We start from the raw sequence: 15,609 nt of genomic DNA on the forward strand, positions 1-15,609 counted from the left end.
CCTAAATAAGTAACTACACTTTAGAAGCAACTCCAACAAACCGCAACCCGCAACTACTACAAATAGTCCATGAGCCAGAGCCCCAAAATTGAGCAATGATTATCGAAAGAGTGGGCAAAACCAAACCTATATTAAATTGTTCATAGGGTCAATACGAGTAAATAAATATATGATAATCTTTCCACAGGAGCAGCTTTTTCATGGTTATCACACATTTTGTTATTTTCCCCATACGTACAAGACAGGTCAAAAAATAAAATAAAATAAAAAAGAGTTATCATAATGAAACTTCCTGAGTTGATTACTTACATGAAGACAATGATTTATCGTATTACAAGTTTTCTGAAATTGTATATTTAAATATGCAAATTAGGCATTAGGAAAATATGCCCACATTTGCATAACTTTCCAGAATCAACATTGGAACATTGGACAAAGCCAGAGTCAACATACTTATTTCATTTTGTTAAGATGTTGGAGTCAAAGGTTTTTAACGAGGGAATATTCAATATCTGGCTCAATTTTGGGGCTCTGGCTCATGGACTAAATGCCTAATTTGCATATTTAAATATACAATTTCAGAAAACTTATAATACGATAAATCATTGTCTTCATGTAAGTAAACAACTCAGGAAGTTTCATTATGATAACTCCTTTTTAAATTTTGTCATTTTTTCACCTGTCTTGTACGTATGGGGAAAATAACAAAATGTGTGATAACCATGAAAAAGCTGCTCCTGTGGAGAGGTTATCATATATTTATTGACTCGTATTGACCCTATGAACAATTTGATATAGGTATTGTTTTGCCCACTCTTTCGATAATGAAATCTTGTCTGGCTCATGGACTAAAATATCTGCAAGCAACTTTACAGAAAAACAAGCCCAAAGTCACTTACAATAAGTGGACATGGCAACACTGGTGCACACACCCTTCAGTTGTATCATTCATAAACCAGAGCAGTTCCAATGTTCTGACCTAATGGTTCTGACACTACAGGGAGACAGTGCTGCATGGTTCTCATGGCTCATATTACAGCTGCACTTTAGCACAGCCCATCCCTTACAGGATTATACACATTTTCAAGTACAGTATTTCCAGTGCAAACATGCTGACACCAAAATAATAAATAAAATAAATAAATACCAGTACCACATACTGTATACATGACTCTGATCAAAAGCACAGAGACAGTTTAGTAGTCTAATTTTCAGACTAGAGTGGAGGGCAAGAGAGAGAGAGAGAGAGAGAGAGAGAGAGAGCGAGAGAGAGAGAAAAGAACAAGGAGAATAAACAGAAGACAGACTTTAATATTAATTTATACAAGGTGATATATATTATATACAATACAAAGAACTCAAAGCTTATGTATAAATATATAAATAAAACCAAGAAAACTTGCTTTATCGTTAGTTCCAAATGGTGCAGACAACCATGGCAAAATATATAGCTACAGTCTACATTTATTAAACAGATGCATATTGACTTCAGTCTTCATCAGGGTCTTCAGACTTTCTAGCCTTGGATCAAGACTATCATGTGTCCATTTTATAGATTCTGACAATAATAAAATACATCGATGATAGTCTTGATCTAGCTCTGGTCCATAGCGTTAGAAGGAGTTAAGGAGAACCCAGAGCGTTAGAAGGAGTTAAGGAGAAGTCTTGATCCAAGGCTACAGACTTTCTGTTATGTTATCCACTGGATAATATGATTTTCTCTCACAATAGGATAAGTTACAGACAAACAGAAACATGCTAAAACATTTATTTATTTTGTACATCATCTACATTATGATGCACTGTTGTACACATTTATGCTCTCATCAAGAGAAGGAAAAAAAACATTTATCCAATGGCATTTTATAACTGTAAATGCCTGTGGCCACTTGACATAAAGTGTGGCAGCAGGAATGTGTCAGAACTGGAGAAGTGCAGATGTCTTGCAAAACTTTGTCCATACATGAGTGTGTCCTGAACAGTTGAGATGGAAAGAACGGGACTACATGTGGTTGTCCAACATTGCATCTAAAAGTCTTGCACTGTTTGTGATTGCAGTGGTTACCACAATGAATTTATAACCTAGAGAGAGAAATAAGAGTGATTAAAAGTGCTTGAAGACAGATAAAACAATACAACCAGGTGCTCACAGGAGAAACAAATAAAGTACAAATACTTAGGTACTTCCCACCTTTGTATAAAAATTGTAGTCTCATAACAATTGCTAGAGCTAGTTTCTTTTTTTAAGTATTCCTTAATATAAGCTTGAGTTGTTACATTAAATGTACCTTTCTCTCTTCCAAGGAAACGTAATGCTGAAATCTCAGAGAAGGTGCAGCCACCAAGAAACATGACCAGGATGATTCGTTGTGAATCATTCTTAGCTCCATTGCTGCCTGATGGGGGGTAAGGTGTATCACAGAATCTTCAACACTCATCATCAAAACAAAATTAAAGTTGACTTCATATTGATGAGCATTATTGTCTAACCTGTGACTGCAAACTCATGCCCATTGAGCATCCTGGTGACTTCTTCAAGTCCTGTCCAGCCGTCTCTCTCTAGCACCTACAGTATAGATAAGACACAACACAGAAGAAACTAGATTTGCAATGGCACTAATTATCTTCCATATTTCATTTTAACTTGTGTCCCTTCTTATTGAACAATTTAATTGGGGTCTGTGTGTTTAATTTATGTTGCATTCATGTCTTATTACCCACCTGTTCGATTAGTTTACAGCTTAGAGGGATATAGGCCCCACTAAAGATGTAGGCCATGTCTCTTGGGACACGGAGATCATATTCCTCATCTGACTTAGGCACCTGTATGGAAAGTGATGACCGTTACTAAAATATAGCATCTATCTATAATACATGGGATTGATGTCCGTCTGTCCCCTTTCTTGAGAACTGTTCGACCGATTGACTTCAAACTTGGCGTAAACTGTGGTCCAGAGGGAACAATGTTCAGAGAGGTTGTCCATAAATATCTATAAATGCACGAATCTCTGTACCTATGTCCATATTCTGCTCATATATAGAGATCTTTCTATGTATTTCTGTCTGTATGTCTGTGTCCCTTTTATGCCCATATATGGAGATTCCTTATGTTATCAATATAATGTCATAGTAGTGACATCAGAGACTGGCCTCCAAATACTATGATGATTGGTACTGCACTAAGTACTCTGACAATGGGTATAATGTGTCTCTGACAACGGGTGTAACGGGTATTGCATAACGGGAGAGGCATGCGTTCCCAATGAGCATCGTTCCCAAAGGGTATCGGCCTAGTTACCATCTAAAATATGATGTTACAAAATACTACTATTTCCCTCCTTTGTTTTTAGGAGCTCTTTGCTGATAAATAAAAGCTGATTGGTTTTCCTTACAATCCGTTACAGTGGTGTTTATGGTAAAGTGGTTTTGAATGAATGAGAATGTGCAACTGTCCACTGCTGGACATATAAGTTAGGTGAAATATCTATGGAAATATGCTTTTAAAAAATAGTAAGGTTCAAGATTGCTTACCAGGTTGAGTCTTCTACTCAATGCTCTGAAATTACTCTTCTTTGCCAAAGAAGAGAAGGCATCAGTCAACTTTCCTAAAGAGAGAAAAATGTATGGGGTAAATGAGGGTCAGGATATAGTCTACTACTGCATGCATTTTGTGAATCGTTATAACATATCTAATCTATTCAGATTGGTGTTATGGAGAAAGGGAGTTGGTCAGCATAATAAAAACAAGCTGTTTCACCTCCAGTCCTGTCATTGACCATTTTGCCCACTTTGCTCTCCATAACAGTCAGCGTCTCCCCTGGCTGCTGCTCCACCAGCAGTCCTAACTGCCTCAGGTTGTCAAATGTGACGAGATGTTCCACTCCATAGCTCTGATAGGGCCGCGCAAAACAGACAGAACAGACTTAACTTGTGACATCATCTCAATACCACAGTCTTAAGTGCCATTCACACTGCCATTCAGCACTAGAACTATACAGAAAACTATATCGTTCACCATTGTATTTATTTTTATAGTCGGCGTGAACTCTGCCATCCACTTGACTTAAAACGATTTTTAAAACTATATTTTGTATAGTTATAGTTATAGTGCTCAGTGTGAATGGCCCTTTATATATATAAATACTGCACACTTTTACAACCTTATCGCCATATCTTCATCGGTAGCACTAATCACTACATTCGGTCAACGTTATCTGTATCACAGAAGCATGAAATAAAAAACAACAATATTTCCACACAACGTCACCACGCTGACACAACAAAATGTGATTCTCCCTTGTGCCATTACCAGGCCAACAAATCTGAGTATTGTATGAACAGACAGCAAAGCACCATGTTCAGAACGTTCATCAATCAACACATTTAATGTCACAAATTAACATAGCATTCCTTTAAGATATGAGTTAAGGCTCACCTGTAGATATTGCGCTTTTAATGATCGGTAATCTTTCGGCAGAAGCCCTGTTAGATAAACACAAAGTTGTTATTATAGTATGAGGCCGGATTTGTTTTACTCTGGTATGAAATACTTAGAACACTCACCATTTTCCGTGAGAGACAGGAGACAAAGGAGTCTTAGACTTTCTACATTTGAAACCTTGACAAGAGAAACAATAAATTAATGGCTGAGCAAAGTCAACAGAATGTTGTGGCACATTGTGGCAGGTCTTTACCTGTAGTATAGTGTAGTATAGCATAGTATCATGCATGTGATTATGTTTTATGGATAGCATTAAAATGGACTTACCTGTCTATTGATGTGCTCTTCTATGGCGTTAATGCATTCACGGATTTCAAATCCCTCCAGTAAGGCTGTAGTTGTAGAAGAATACAGGATTTGTAGAACTAATCATGTAATGACAAAAACTGAAACTCACAAGTGATTAGTGTGTTACATCCATTATACACCAACACATACAACTCTGCATAACCCAGGTGTACTTGATAGAAAGAATCACATAAAATCTAAGTCAAATATATATATGCACATGACCAATAGGGCATAGCGGTCGGATCTGTGGCTCTGGATAACCGGATCTCCACATATGCCTATACAAGTATATGGGCCTATCGGGTTTGTTCATGGTTATGTCTGAGTCAGAGTGACATCGCCGTGGTCCTGCCTATATATGGGCGTATCAGGTTTGTTGATGGTTATGTCTGAGTCAGAGTGACGTGGCCGTGGTCCTGCCTATATAAGGGCGTATTGGGTTTGTTTATGGTTATGTCTGAGTCAGAGTGACGTGGCCGTGGTCTGCCGGCCGGCTGGTCCTCCCAGTAGCCAATTTTAGATTAAAGATTAAACTGATTCATCGTTCACAGGTTCAGTGACTATGTTACTGTACCTCTGCACATTAAAACACTGTTGTGTTCAACAATAGACAGGAAAGACATGTAATAGAGCAGCAATAGAAACTTGGCCTGCCGCTCCAAAAACAACATAACAATATGATGTTGCATTTAATAAGGCAATCTTACAGTGTTCTGTCTTCAACAGTTCTTGAAAGTCCTGCTTCGTTTTCTTCTTCATCATTGATTCACTAGCACCAATATCTGAAAAAGACTGTGGCTTTTAGTGATTCAGCAATACTGACACAATTAAAAAACAACCAATAAGAATATTAGACCTACGCAAACTGAGGAGCCGATGTTCTTGTTTTAACCCTTTCAGTTCCTCTGAAACAAAGGTCTTCATCTGTTTAATGTCCATCCCACGGCGTTTCTGTAGAATAAGAAAAAGATTGGATAGAGATTCACATGGGAACGGCGTGGCTTCATGTGTATCTCGGACTGTGCTGTGGCCAGCCTGTGATGTCAGTCATCTATGACTATCTATGACGTATGACCCCAAACAGCCCGATCCAAGTCCCATTGACTTACATTATAAAATCAAAGTTAATTACATGCAAACACGTATTAACGTGAAAAAGCCAAAATAGGTTCATTCATACAAATCATTATCATTTCACTTGCTTGACAAGATGGAGGCCTGGCTACGCAAGATTACTGTATGTTAAGATGTATCCTGTATGCTCTCACACTCACGTCATAAGCAGTCTGGAGATTCTTTGCTTTTTGACTGAGAAATCCAAAGACATTGGAGAAATGCTCATTTCTGATTTCATTGAACACCTAAAAGAGATATCATGGTTCAGCGCAGGAATTCACGTAAAATCAAAGCTGAGATGAAGAAAATGGATGGTTGGTCGCTGATGCTGTCTAAACTACCTTGTCTTGAGAGTTCAGCATCACTTTTATGCTTTTGTCTGAAGATGTAACGTCAGGTCCAAACTCCACGCAACCTGCACAACAAATATTATTATTTGACTACACAACATTAGCTGCAGATAAATATGAAAACAAATTACAGCATCCACCTGATGATTCTCACATTCCACAATAAGTCTGCAACATTTCACTCGACCACCAAAACCTAAGGTCTTCTGCAGCTAAGGTTTTAGGTCAAGGTTATCCATCCTTTTCTTGTCCAGGAGATAAACCAAGCCTTCTGTTTCTCCCAACACGCACACGCACACACACACACACACACACACACACAAATCTGAAACACTTACCACATTTGATTCTAAATATGTCATCCACTAGTCCTTCATAGACCACTTGTGAGCACAGAGGGGTAACAAGGTCCACATCTACAAAGTCAATGAGAAACGGTTATGGAGAAAATAAACCAAAACGAGTGTCTGCAAACAAAGCATACAACAGCTTTATACAGTACCTCTGTCAATGAGAAAGACCTTTCCAATTTCAGCTTGACAGGTTTTTTGTTCGCCTTCTTCTACCTGCTCTCTCCATGATTCATATGCCATCTGGTTAAAATCGCACACAGGAGAGAGTATTAATGACAACTAAATCCTTTACCATGCATACCCTAATAGGGTATTTCACTTAAAACACTTCTGGGGTCATTGTAATGTCGACTACAGGCTTTTGTGTGCACTCTAGACCGTTTGTATGTTGCTTGATTCAATATTTAGATGCTTGATATTCATTTGATCAGACATTGTCATTGTTTTTTATCATACCTTGGAACATCGTCCAATCCCATACACCTTAGAGAAGGGGCCATAAAGGGAGTGTAGGAGATGTAGAGCACTGCCTGCTGTCCTCACCCAGCGCTGGTCCCCTTCCTAGGAAATCACAGGTTATTATGTGTGCAAGCTTTGTTTCTGGTTACTTACATGAGCTGTTCTTTTTCTAAATGTATTTTCAAGTCAGTGGTTCCCAAATGGTGTGCCTTGGGTGACAATTTACAGAACTTTGCACGCACTCATTTCCCATTACGAGTCATAGACAAACACTAACCACTTTCAGCCTGCATATTTTGGGCATGCCATTATAGGCAAACATTTATTTATTTTAACATTTGTCACACATTTTCAAAAATAGCTGAAATAGCAGATCTACAAGCTCATAACGTTGTGACGCGTTCGTGAGATTTTGACTTGCCCATTTGTATGCTTTAGGGCCTAAAGCATTATGCTTTATTTTTTTGTGCCGCACAAAAAGATTGAAACCCACTGATTTAAGCAATAATACACTAGAGGGAGCGCTACAGTGTGCAGTAAGATATTGCTACTGGTATTCTGCAGTCATAGGCATGCAGTGCCGTACAGTGGTGTGTTCTAGGTTTTTTCGGAGGGTATACGATAATTATTCCCTGCGCGATATGCTATCGCGTTTTCAATGGATGAAATGGTTATTAGACTGTAGAATACACCACTGGTGCCGTAGATCAGCACAGCAGTGTCAATATTGTGTATTATTGCCATCATACCACAGATACATATTTAAGATTCAAAGGCATAATAAATGAAATTTACTTTGTTAATAACAGCGCAATTGTGTATAATGCTGCTTTTCACATATGGCAGTAAAGACAGGAAAGTTGAGGACAGAGTGAAGGGATGACATGCAAAACAGGCACCAGAGCCAGATGAAAACCAGTTACACGGTCTATGCATTAACTGACTCAGAAACCAGGGAACCTCAGACTGTTTGCTGAGTGGTTTGGGTTAAATGCCTGACAGTGAGCCAGCGGTTTGATTCAATGCTGGAATTGCTATACTGCAGCTAATTTAGGATCAAGATTTTTAATTAGTTCTATCAGTAGAGCAAACTCCCTGTGATTCCTGAGAAGAGGAAACTCTACCTTGCTGTTAGACTTGTGATACAGAACACATTACACTAGCAGCATTACCAGAAAGTTGTCACGAAAGAATTCTGGGAGCTCCAGACTGATGATGTCATCATCCAGTGGCAGGAGATAGAAGGCCCACTCATCAGTGGTCACATCTACCCAAAAGGACAGACAAGATGAGCATTTATTTTGAAAAGCACAGCCACCATGCTCTACTCTAAATCAAAAGTCAAGATTCCAAGATCACCTACCACCAAAAATGCCTTGCTCCTCCAACACGGCATCACATGTATAGAACTGGATTTGAGTTGAATAAGAGAGCAAGATCAAAATGTAAGCTTCTGACTAATTTCCCAATATACACACACACACACACACACACACACACACACACACACACACACACACACACACACACACACACACACACACACACACACACACACACACACACACACACACACACACACACACACACACACACACACACACACACACACACACACATTTTATTTTACAATTGCTATACAATTTGTTATACTCATATTCATGTTCATATATTCACTGTTGATAGACTGTATCAATCTCATATTCACTGTTGATTGTCTGTACAAATATCAATCCATTCATATATTAATTGGCGGCGACAAATGTATATTCATGTACTGTATACAGTATATTCAATTGTGATAGACTGTACAGTTATACTGTTTATTGATCAAATATACTGTACATATGTTAACTGCGTCACACCAAGTGCAGACTCTAGTGTTAGACTCTATCTATTTATTTTGTTTTATCTTATTCTTATCTCTCAACTCTTACCTGTAGTGCTGTACCTATCCTATATCTATCCACGATTACAGCTGCTGCTGATACGCTATCTGAATTTCTCAATGGGGATCAATAAAGGTTTTTAATGGTATTTCTGCTTTTGACTTTCTGAATCTTATTGTATTTTATCCACAGTATTTAGAAAGCTCAAAGTAGTTAAAGCACAAGAATTTCACTGCCTGCCATGTTGCTACCAGCTGTACTGTAAGTGCTTGTGACAAAGTGAAGCCTGTGGTATATAAAGCAAAGTAAAATAACACCAGTAAGAAACACCAGGGATGTCAATATTGTATGTACCTTCTGAGGGCTAAATATGATCTTGTATCTTCTGGATTTTCCAGCCGACTTATCTGCATTAACAATATCTGGAAAAGAGAAAATGCCATCAAATAAATGAATTGATTTTAAATAATTTAACAGGCAAATAGTGACAATCTGTGGATAATCAGCCCCGTGTTGAAAATGTGCTCCACTGTACTCACCACATATCCACTTCACAGTTTGTATTCTTGGACGAATCAGGAAACAAAGCCTATGTAAACAAAGCACAAAATTAACAAACAATCACGGCAAGAATGAGACTAATATATTGAGCTACGTTGGGGACACACATCACTTACTGATCAGAGTGGCTGACAATAGGTTTATGTTCCACTTTATAGAGTTTGTCAACTTCATGTTGCTGCAACAAAAGATATAAAGCGACATTATTTTAAATGCAGCGTGGCTCATCCCTGGCTTAGGTGGAAAAATTGCAGATGTTAAGGTTTACCTTGAGTGTTGTAACATTTGCAATACGATCTAGAGGGCTCATCAAGTCTGCATCAATGAACAGGTCCTTAGGTCCAGGTAGCTATGAAACAAGCAGGATGGAAGATATTCATAACACGACTACAAGGCTCTACAGAGGATGGTCAACTGCAGCACAGCATTAGGACCGAGCAGTGTTGCCAGGTCTGCTTATTATAAGCGACTTTGGGCTTGTTTTTAAAGTGTAGTTGCTTATTTGGGCTTGCTTCCAAATGTTTTGATTATTGTTTAAACCAGTGTTTCTCAAACATTTTCATGTCAAGGAGCCTCAAATTAATGTGTATTTGTCCACGGACCCCCATCAGAAATGATAATAATTTGTACCAGGGACCTCCGTACCAGATTTGTGCTGTTAAAATGTTTCCAAAATATTCCACATTTTTGACTTTTTATTCCTCAATATGTTTTTGAAAATAGCAGATCTACAAGCTCACAACGCGTTGCATTGCGACGCGTTGTGAGCTTGTATATCGACTATTTTCAAATAGCCGATAGAGTATATAGGTTTGAAGTGCTCCTGTGGCCTAATAGTCCTTATTTAAGTTGTTTTCATAGACCTGGTTATTTCTCTCGCAAAATCTGGCAACACTGGGACCGAGCTGCCAGCCATGCAGAGTAGGGTGAAGGCCCAGAGGCTTACCAAAGACCCTAGTCACAACAGAAATGGACTGTTCGCACTGTCATCATCATTCATCGGGTCTCACTCCAGCAGGCTCTGCAACAGTTTCTATCCCTGATTCTGTTGATATTTTGTACTGTGCTATTTTATAAATATTTACTGATATTTTTCTGTATTATACTGCACTTTAGAATTAATGTACAAATAAATGTATGTAACAATAAACACCTTGAATAAAGACAGAATGGCATAGAAATGTACAGTAGGCTACTAGGTACCCTCTGATAGCGACAAAAATCACTGCCAACTATTTAGTTGACAAAACCAAAAGGAAAATCTATTCTACGGGGTAGGCTACTTGTCTTGGTGTTGGAACGTTATATTGGTTGCCAATTATGTCCTTGATGATGAAGACACATTTAGAACAGTGTTATTCCCACCCTGAAGGACCTGTGCTCTCGATATTTCTTAACTCATCTATCCATGAGCGAAGAAGCAGATGAACTTTTTAAACAGCATCGGTATTGTGGGGAAAGACAATAGTAACAGAAAACACACTAGTATTGAGCTCTGAGGGACTCCGGTTACCCATATGGTGTGAAAAACCCTGGCATTTCATGAGACACAAACTGTGACAGCTAGGTATGCAAGGTGGTAACATGCACCTGTTCTAGCAGGTAAATGAGCTGGTCCCTGACCAGTCTCTTGAGCAAGGAGAAATCAGGGAGCTCAGGGGAGTCCCTCCTGATGCTGTGAGCCATTGTAAGTCAGCTGAGAGAGGTGGAGTTGAGTGCTGCCTGCAGGTTCTTCCCCAAATGACAACAACACCCCCCCCCCTGCAAAACACAGAGAACAAAACAACTTGAAATTCATGGCACAGTTTAATAGTGAGAAATGTGCACTTAATGATACTGCTGCTCTGTTCCCCTTTGGCAACGTGTCAGTCATCTTAGCTAGCTCACGTTAATGTAGCATAATGTGTGTGATAAAAGGAAACCTGTACCATGTGTGTCCATAAAGTATTCAAGTTTCTCATGCATCCTGAACACATACACAATGACATTCAGCGGTAACGAAACAAAACAACACTGGATTAAATCATTAAAAATAATAAAAAATACTTACTTCCGTATAGCTATGATAGGGCTGTGGTGGTCATCAACAACGCTTAGCTTGTTCCCCCCGGACCCAATTCAGGGACGTACCAGTGAAACACAATACATCCATTTGTTTGTTTTTGTTTTACACTCTGCTGTGTTAGACTACCGTGTTTCATATTCCTCACAATGAACACAGATTCAGTTGTATTGTTGGAAACTGTCAATTTTGCCGCAGAAAAGCACCGCAACCAACGACGTAAAGACCCAGAAGGAACCCCGTACATAAACCACCCGATAGGTATGGTTAGATATAGCCTTGGATCAAGACTATCATAGATTTGATCGAGTCTGACTTTTACTTTCGTATCTATGATAGTCTTGGCCTGCACCCTCCAGTGCGTCCTGCACTTTCACCAGTAAAGCCTGTACTTCTCCGTACATGTACAAAATTTATATAAGGCGCTTACCCGGTTGGCCCAAATGTTAACTTGCGCTTCGGAGTCTTTGTGCAATGTACTAGTCCGTATTTTTCAATAAATATGTGTTTTAAACCCGTCTGTGTCGGATTCTGTCGGAAGTCCCCTGTATTCCTTAATGGGCGGTAGTGACGGGGCGCATCTGGTGAAGGCCAGAATTACACTCAATGTAAACAGGAAGTAAACGAGGGGGAAAATGGCGTTCGGTCACAGACGGGATTAAAGCACTTCTTTATTGAAAAATACGTACTAATACAGTGCACAAAGTCTCCAAAAAGTGAGTTAATATTTGGCACAACCGGGTAAGCACCTTATATATATATAGTTTGTACATGTACGGAGAAGTACGGGCTTTACTGGTGAAAGTGCAGGACCACTGGGGGGTACTAGCCAAGACTATCGTTGATACGAAAGTAAAAGTCAGATGATCTATGATAGTCTTGATAGTCGAGATAGTCTAGATACAGTAGTTTGTTCCTGTTTATGTGTACAGTCAGTGGTATGCTTTCATTAGGATCTTCCTCGTTTTGTTTTATTTTAATAAATACACGATACTGATCTATTTAAAGTTGCATAAACCAGCGATTGTGTGCGTGTGCGTGTTTAAAGGAGTTGCAAGAATCCTGAGCCATGAAGGTGGTGTCACAGACATTGGAGTTTTGCAGGCAAGTTCTCCTTTGACCTTCTCGTTCATAATTTCTGTATCATCATTATATACTGATGTATCATTCAGTGTTTTTAAGTGGCGGAAAAAAGTACTCACATTTTATACTATTTTATAAGTATCAATACTGCAATATTGTTCAAGTAAAAGTCCGAATTCAAAATAAAAGTACAAAAGTATTTGGCAAAAATAAATAAATAGCTGAAATGTATATAGAGTTGAAGTGGGTAATGTATGTTTTGTAATAATATCAAAATCTACAAAGTAACTAGTAACTAAAGTTTTCAAATAAATACAGTGGAGTAAAAGTACAATATTTACCTCTGGAGATGTAAAAATGCCTCAAAATTGTACTTAAGTACAGTACTTGAGTAAATGCACTTAGTTACTTTCCACCACTGGTGTTTTGTAAACCCAGAGATAAACCTCATCATTATGTGTCTTGTCACTGCAGGCAGCTTTACTTCATGACACTGTGGAGGACACAGACACCAGCATACCAGAGCTGGAGGCAGTGTTTGGACCAACGGTGGCACGCATAGTGCAGGAGGTGACCGATGACAAGACCCTCCCCAAGCAGGAGAGAAAGCGTCAGCAGGTGGAACATGCGCCCCACTGCAGTCACCAGGCCAAACTGGTCAAACTGGCTGATAAACTGTACAACCTGAGGGACCTCAACCGCAGCACGCCGTCAGGTCTGCATTGTTTCAGAGTTCATTTAACAATGAGAGTGTGCAAATGTAACCAAATGGATCCATACTGGTCCATTTGGTTACATTTGTACACTTTCTGAGTTACAAATGGAAAAATGAACACAGGACTTTACTGTTGTTTCCTGCACAGGTTGATGTTTTGTAAAGACAAGGCCACTCCCTATAATTTCCATTTGATTGATATTTATCTGCCTTTTTGCTACTAAGTCAGTATGTATGTATGTTCAATAATAATATTAAAAACGTGTATAGCGCCTTTCAAGAGACCCAAGGATGCTTTACATCAACAATAATGATGTGAAGCGTATGTTTGTGTTGCCTTAATCTTATCCTAGACATTTAATTTGAGTCCATCTCTTATTATTGCTGTGTATGGCAGATTAAAGCTGCTTGTTATAACCGAATGTTCCTCTGCGTTGCTCGATTTGGCAGGATGGACAGCTGAGCGGGTCCAGGAGTACTTTCTTTGGGCTTCTCAGGTGGTGAAAGGACTGAAAGACACCAATCCAGCCCTGGAAGAAAAGCTGCATGAGCTGTTCAAACAGAGGGGTGTTGAACTTTAGTGTTATCTCAGAACTGATCAACTGAAAAGAGTCATTTGAAATTAGAGTTGGATGTAATTAGATTTGTATTTCATTGTTTTGTTTAATGGATGTATCACTCTTAAACACTGTGGCCTTTATCTATTGTAATAATGACAGACTGGTATAGGGCTGCACAGTGATGACTAAAATGATAAGCCCAATTATTTTGGTGAATATTGTGATCACATTATTTAATATTATTATGGATGGTGATGATTTTGGGGTAGAATTATTTGTTTTAAATAATATTTTATTCTTATCTAAATGTCTTGGTGATCTTATTGTTCCCCTGTGAGCCTGATGGATAGAGAGATGGGTTGTACAATGTTATAGTTATTAATCCTTGTGTAATGAGGGGAAGGTGCAACAGTGGACAAAATAAGATGTTTGGATTAATTGACAAGTTTCACAACTGTATCATTTTGACATCTTAAAATCACGATTTTAGATAACTTTTGATGAAAGTTCTTTTTTTTTTCAAAGTAAGTGTTAAATGGCACTATAGAGTGTTTGTTCAGTAACAGGGGTACGTATCCCTGTCTCTACAGATCTTTATGCACTGATCCCCCCCTGACGAGACAGGGGGGGATTTATTATTATTAGCTCTGCAATGCATTATGCATTTTAAACATTTTTTAAATTTTATTTTTATACATTCAAGTATTTATGTTGCTGAGCACACATTGTGCTATGTGGTCTGGACTGCACTTTAAAGCTGAGCTTTTAATGTAGCTGTACCTCAATATAATAACAAGTAAATTCAGATTCTCTTCTCAGAAAATGTAATGCATTTTCAGGTGGGTATTCCAATTTTATCCAATCAGGATAGTTTCAAGTGAAACTGAAAGCGATTACAGAAAGAAATGAGCTGACAAAATTGGAACTGTAAATGGGTACTCTATCCTGATTGACTGAAACTGGCAACCCACCTGAACATTTTCTTTCTGTTTATTAAGAGCTGGAGAGATGGGGAGACTGTTACTGAACAAACACACCATAGCAATGATTACTATCAGAATATAGAGCTTTAAGTTTTAAACCAAAAAATATAACACCCTACCTTTAATTGTGCAGCCCTAACTAAAATTGAAATAGGCTATATTGGTATTTGATGCACTACATTTTTATAAGGAATTGATGCAGTGTATATTTTCATTTGATTTACAACTTGACTCTAAATAAATGACATTAAGTCCTTGTCTTTTTTATCGTGGTCTTCTTAATAGATAACAAGCGGACACAGTTTAATGATATAAATCAAGTCATACATCGAATAACCACTGCAGGCTGTACAGTTATTACTTGTGTCTGTAATACTGTATAATGAAACTCAGTGGTGGAACAAGTATTCACATTCTTTATTTAAGTATCAGTACTTCAATGTAGAAATACTCTGTTACAAGTAAAAGTCCAGAATTCAAAATTCAAAAGTACAAACATATTGGTGTAAAAATATACTTAAAGTACCAAAAGTTAAATAACTCATTATGTAGATTGTCCCATTTCAAGTTCTAAAAATAAAATAAAAATAGTAATAACTAAAGTTTTCAAATAATGATAGTGGAGTTAAAGTACAATATTTGCCTCTGAGATGTAGTGGAGTGAAAGTAAAAGTACTGAAAATTGG

At 38.2% G+C, this 15,609-nt stretch overlaps 2 protein-coding genes across 3 annotated transcripts; one reads left to right on the forward strand and one right to left on the reverse strand.

Annotated features, from left to right (window-relative positions):
- Positions 1-1,759: 1,759 nt before the first annotated feature.
- On the reverse strand, positions 1,760-11,622 carry vps33b (VPS33B late endosome and lysosome associated). Its single transcript, XM_080424523.1, has 24 exons — positions 11,571-11,622; positions 11,111-11,281; positions 9,789-9,869; positions 9,637-9,698; positions 9,499-9,548; positions 9,314-9,381; positions 8,434-8,479; positions 8,243-8,337; positions 7,068-7,172; positions 6,761-6,851; positions 6,597-6,674; positions 6,250-6,323; positions 6,067-6,153; positions 5,653-5,743; positions 5,500-5,574; positions 4,769-4,833; positions 4,564-4,618; positions 4,436-4,482; positions 3,758-3,890; positions 3,532-3,605; positions 2,722-2,823; positions 2,491-2,566; positions 2,289-2,396; positions 1,760-2,082 (listed from the first exon to the last, which is right to left on the reverse strand). The coding sequence occupies exons 2-24, from the start codon at positions 11,204-11,206 to the stop codon at positions 2,003-2,005; spliced, it is 1,839 nt and encodes a 612-aa protein (XP_080280649.1). The 5' UTR covers positions 11,207-11,281; positions 11,571-11,622; the 3' UTR covers positions 1,760-2,002.
- Positions 11,623-11,677: 55 nt separating this feature from the next.
- hddc3 (HD domain containing 3) lies at positions 11,678-15,189 on the forward strand. Of its 2 annotated transcripts, XM_080424737.1 has the most exons (5): positions 11,678-11,843; positions 12,631-12,690; positions 13,144-13,380; positions 13,831-13,972; positions 14,109-15,189. In XM_080424737.1, exons 1-4 carry the CDS (start codon positions 11,732-11,734, stop codon positions 13,959-13,961), a joined length of 540 nt encoding a protein of 179 aa, XP_080280863.1. In that variant the 5' UTR covers positions 11,678-11,731; the 3' UTR covers positions 13,962-13,972; positions 14,109-15,189. The 2 variants fall into 2 exon arrangements, with proteins under 2 accessions (XP_080280863.1, XP_080280862.1); XM_080424736.1 differs by having other exon boundaries at positions 13,831-15,189.
- The last annotated feature ends 420 nt before the right edge of the window (positions 15,190-15,609 follow it).

Source organism: Gymnoscopelus braueri (assembly GCF_963280865.1).
Source record: "Gymnoscopelus braueri genome assembly, chromosome: 1".
In the NCBI taxonomy this organism is placed as follows: domain Eukaryota; kingdom Metazoa; phylum Chordata; class Actinopteri; order Myctophiformes; family Myctophidae; genus Gymnoscopelus; species Gymnoscopelus braueri.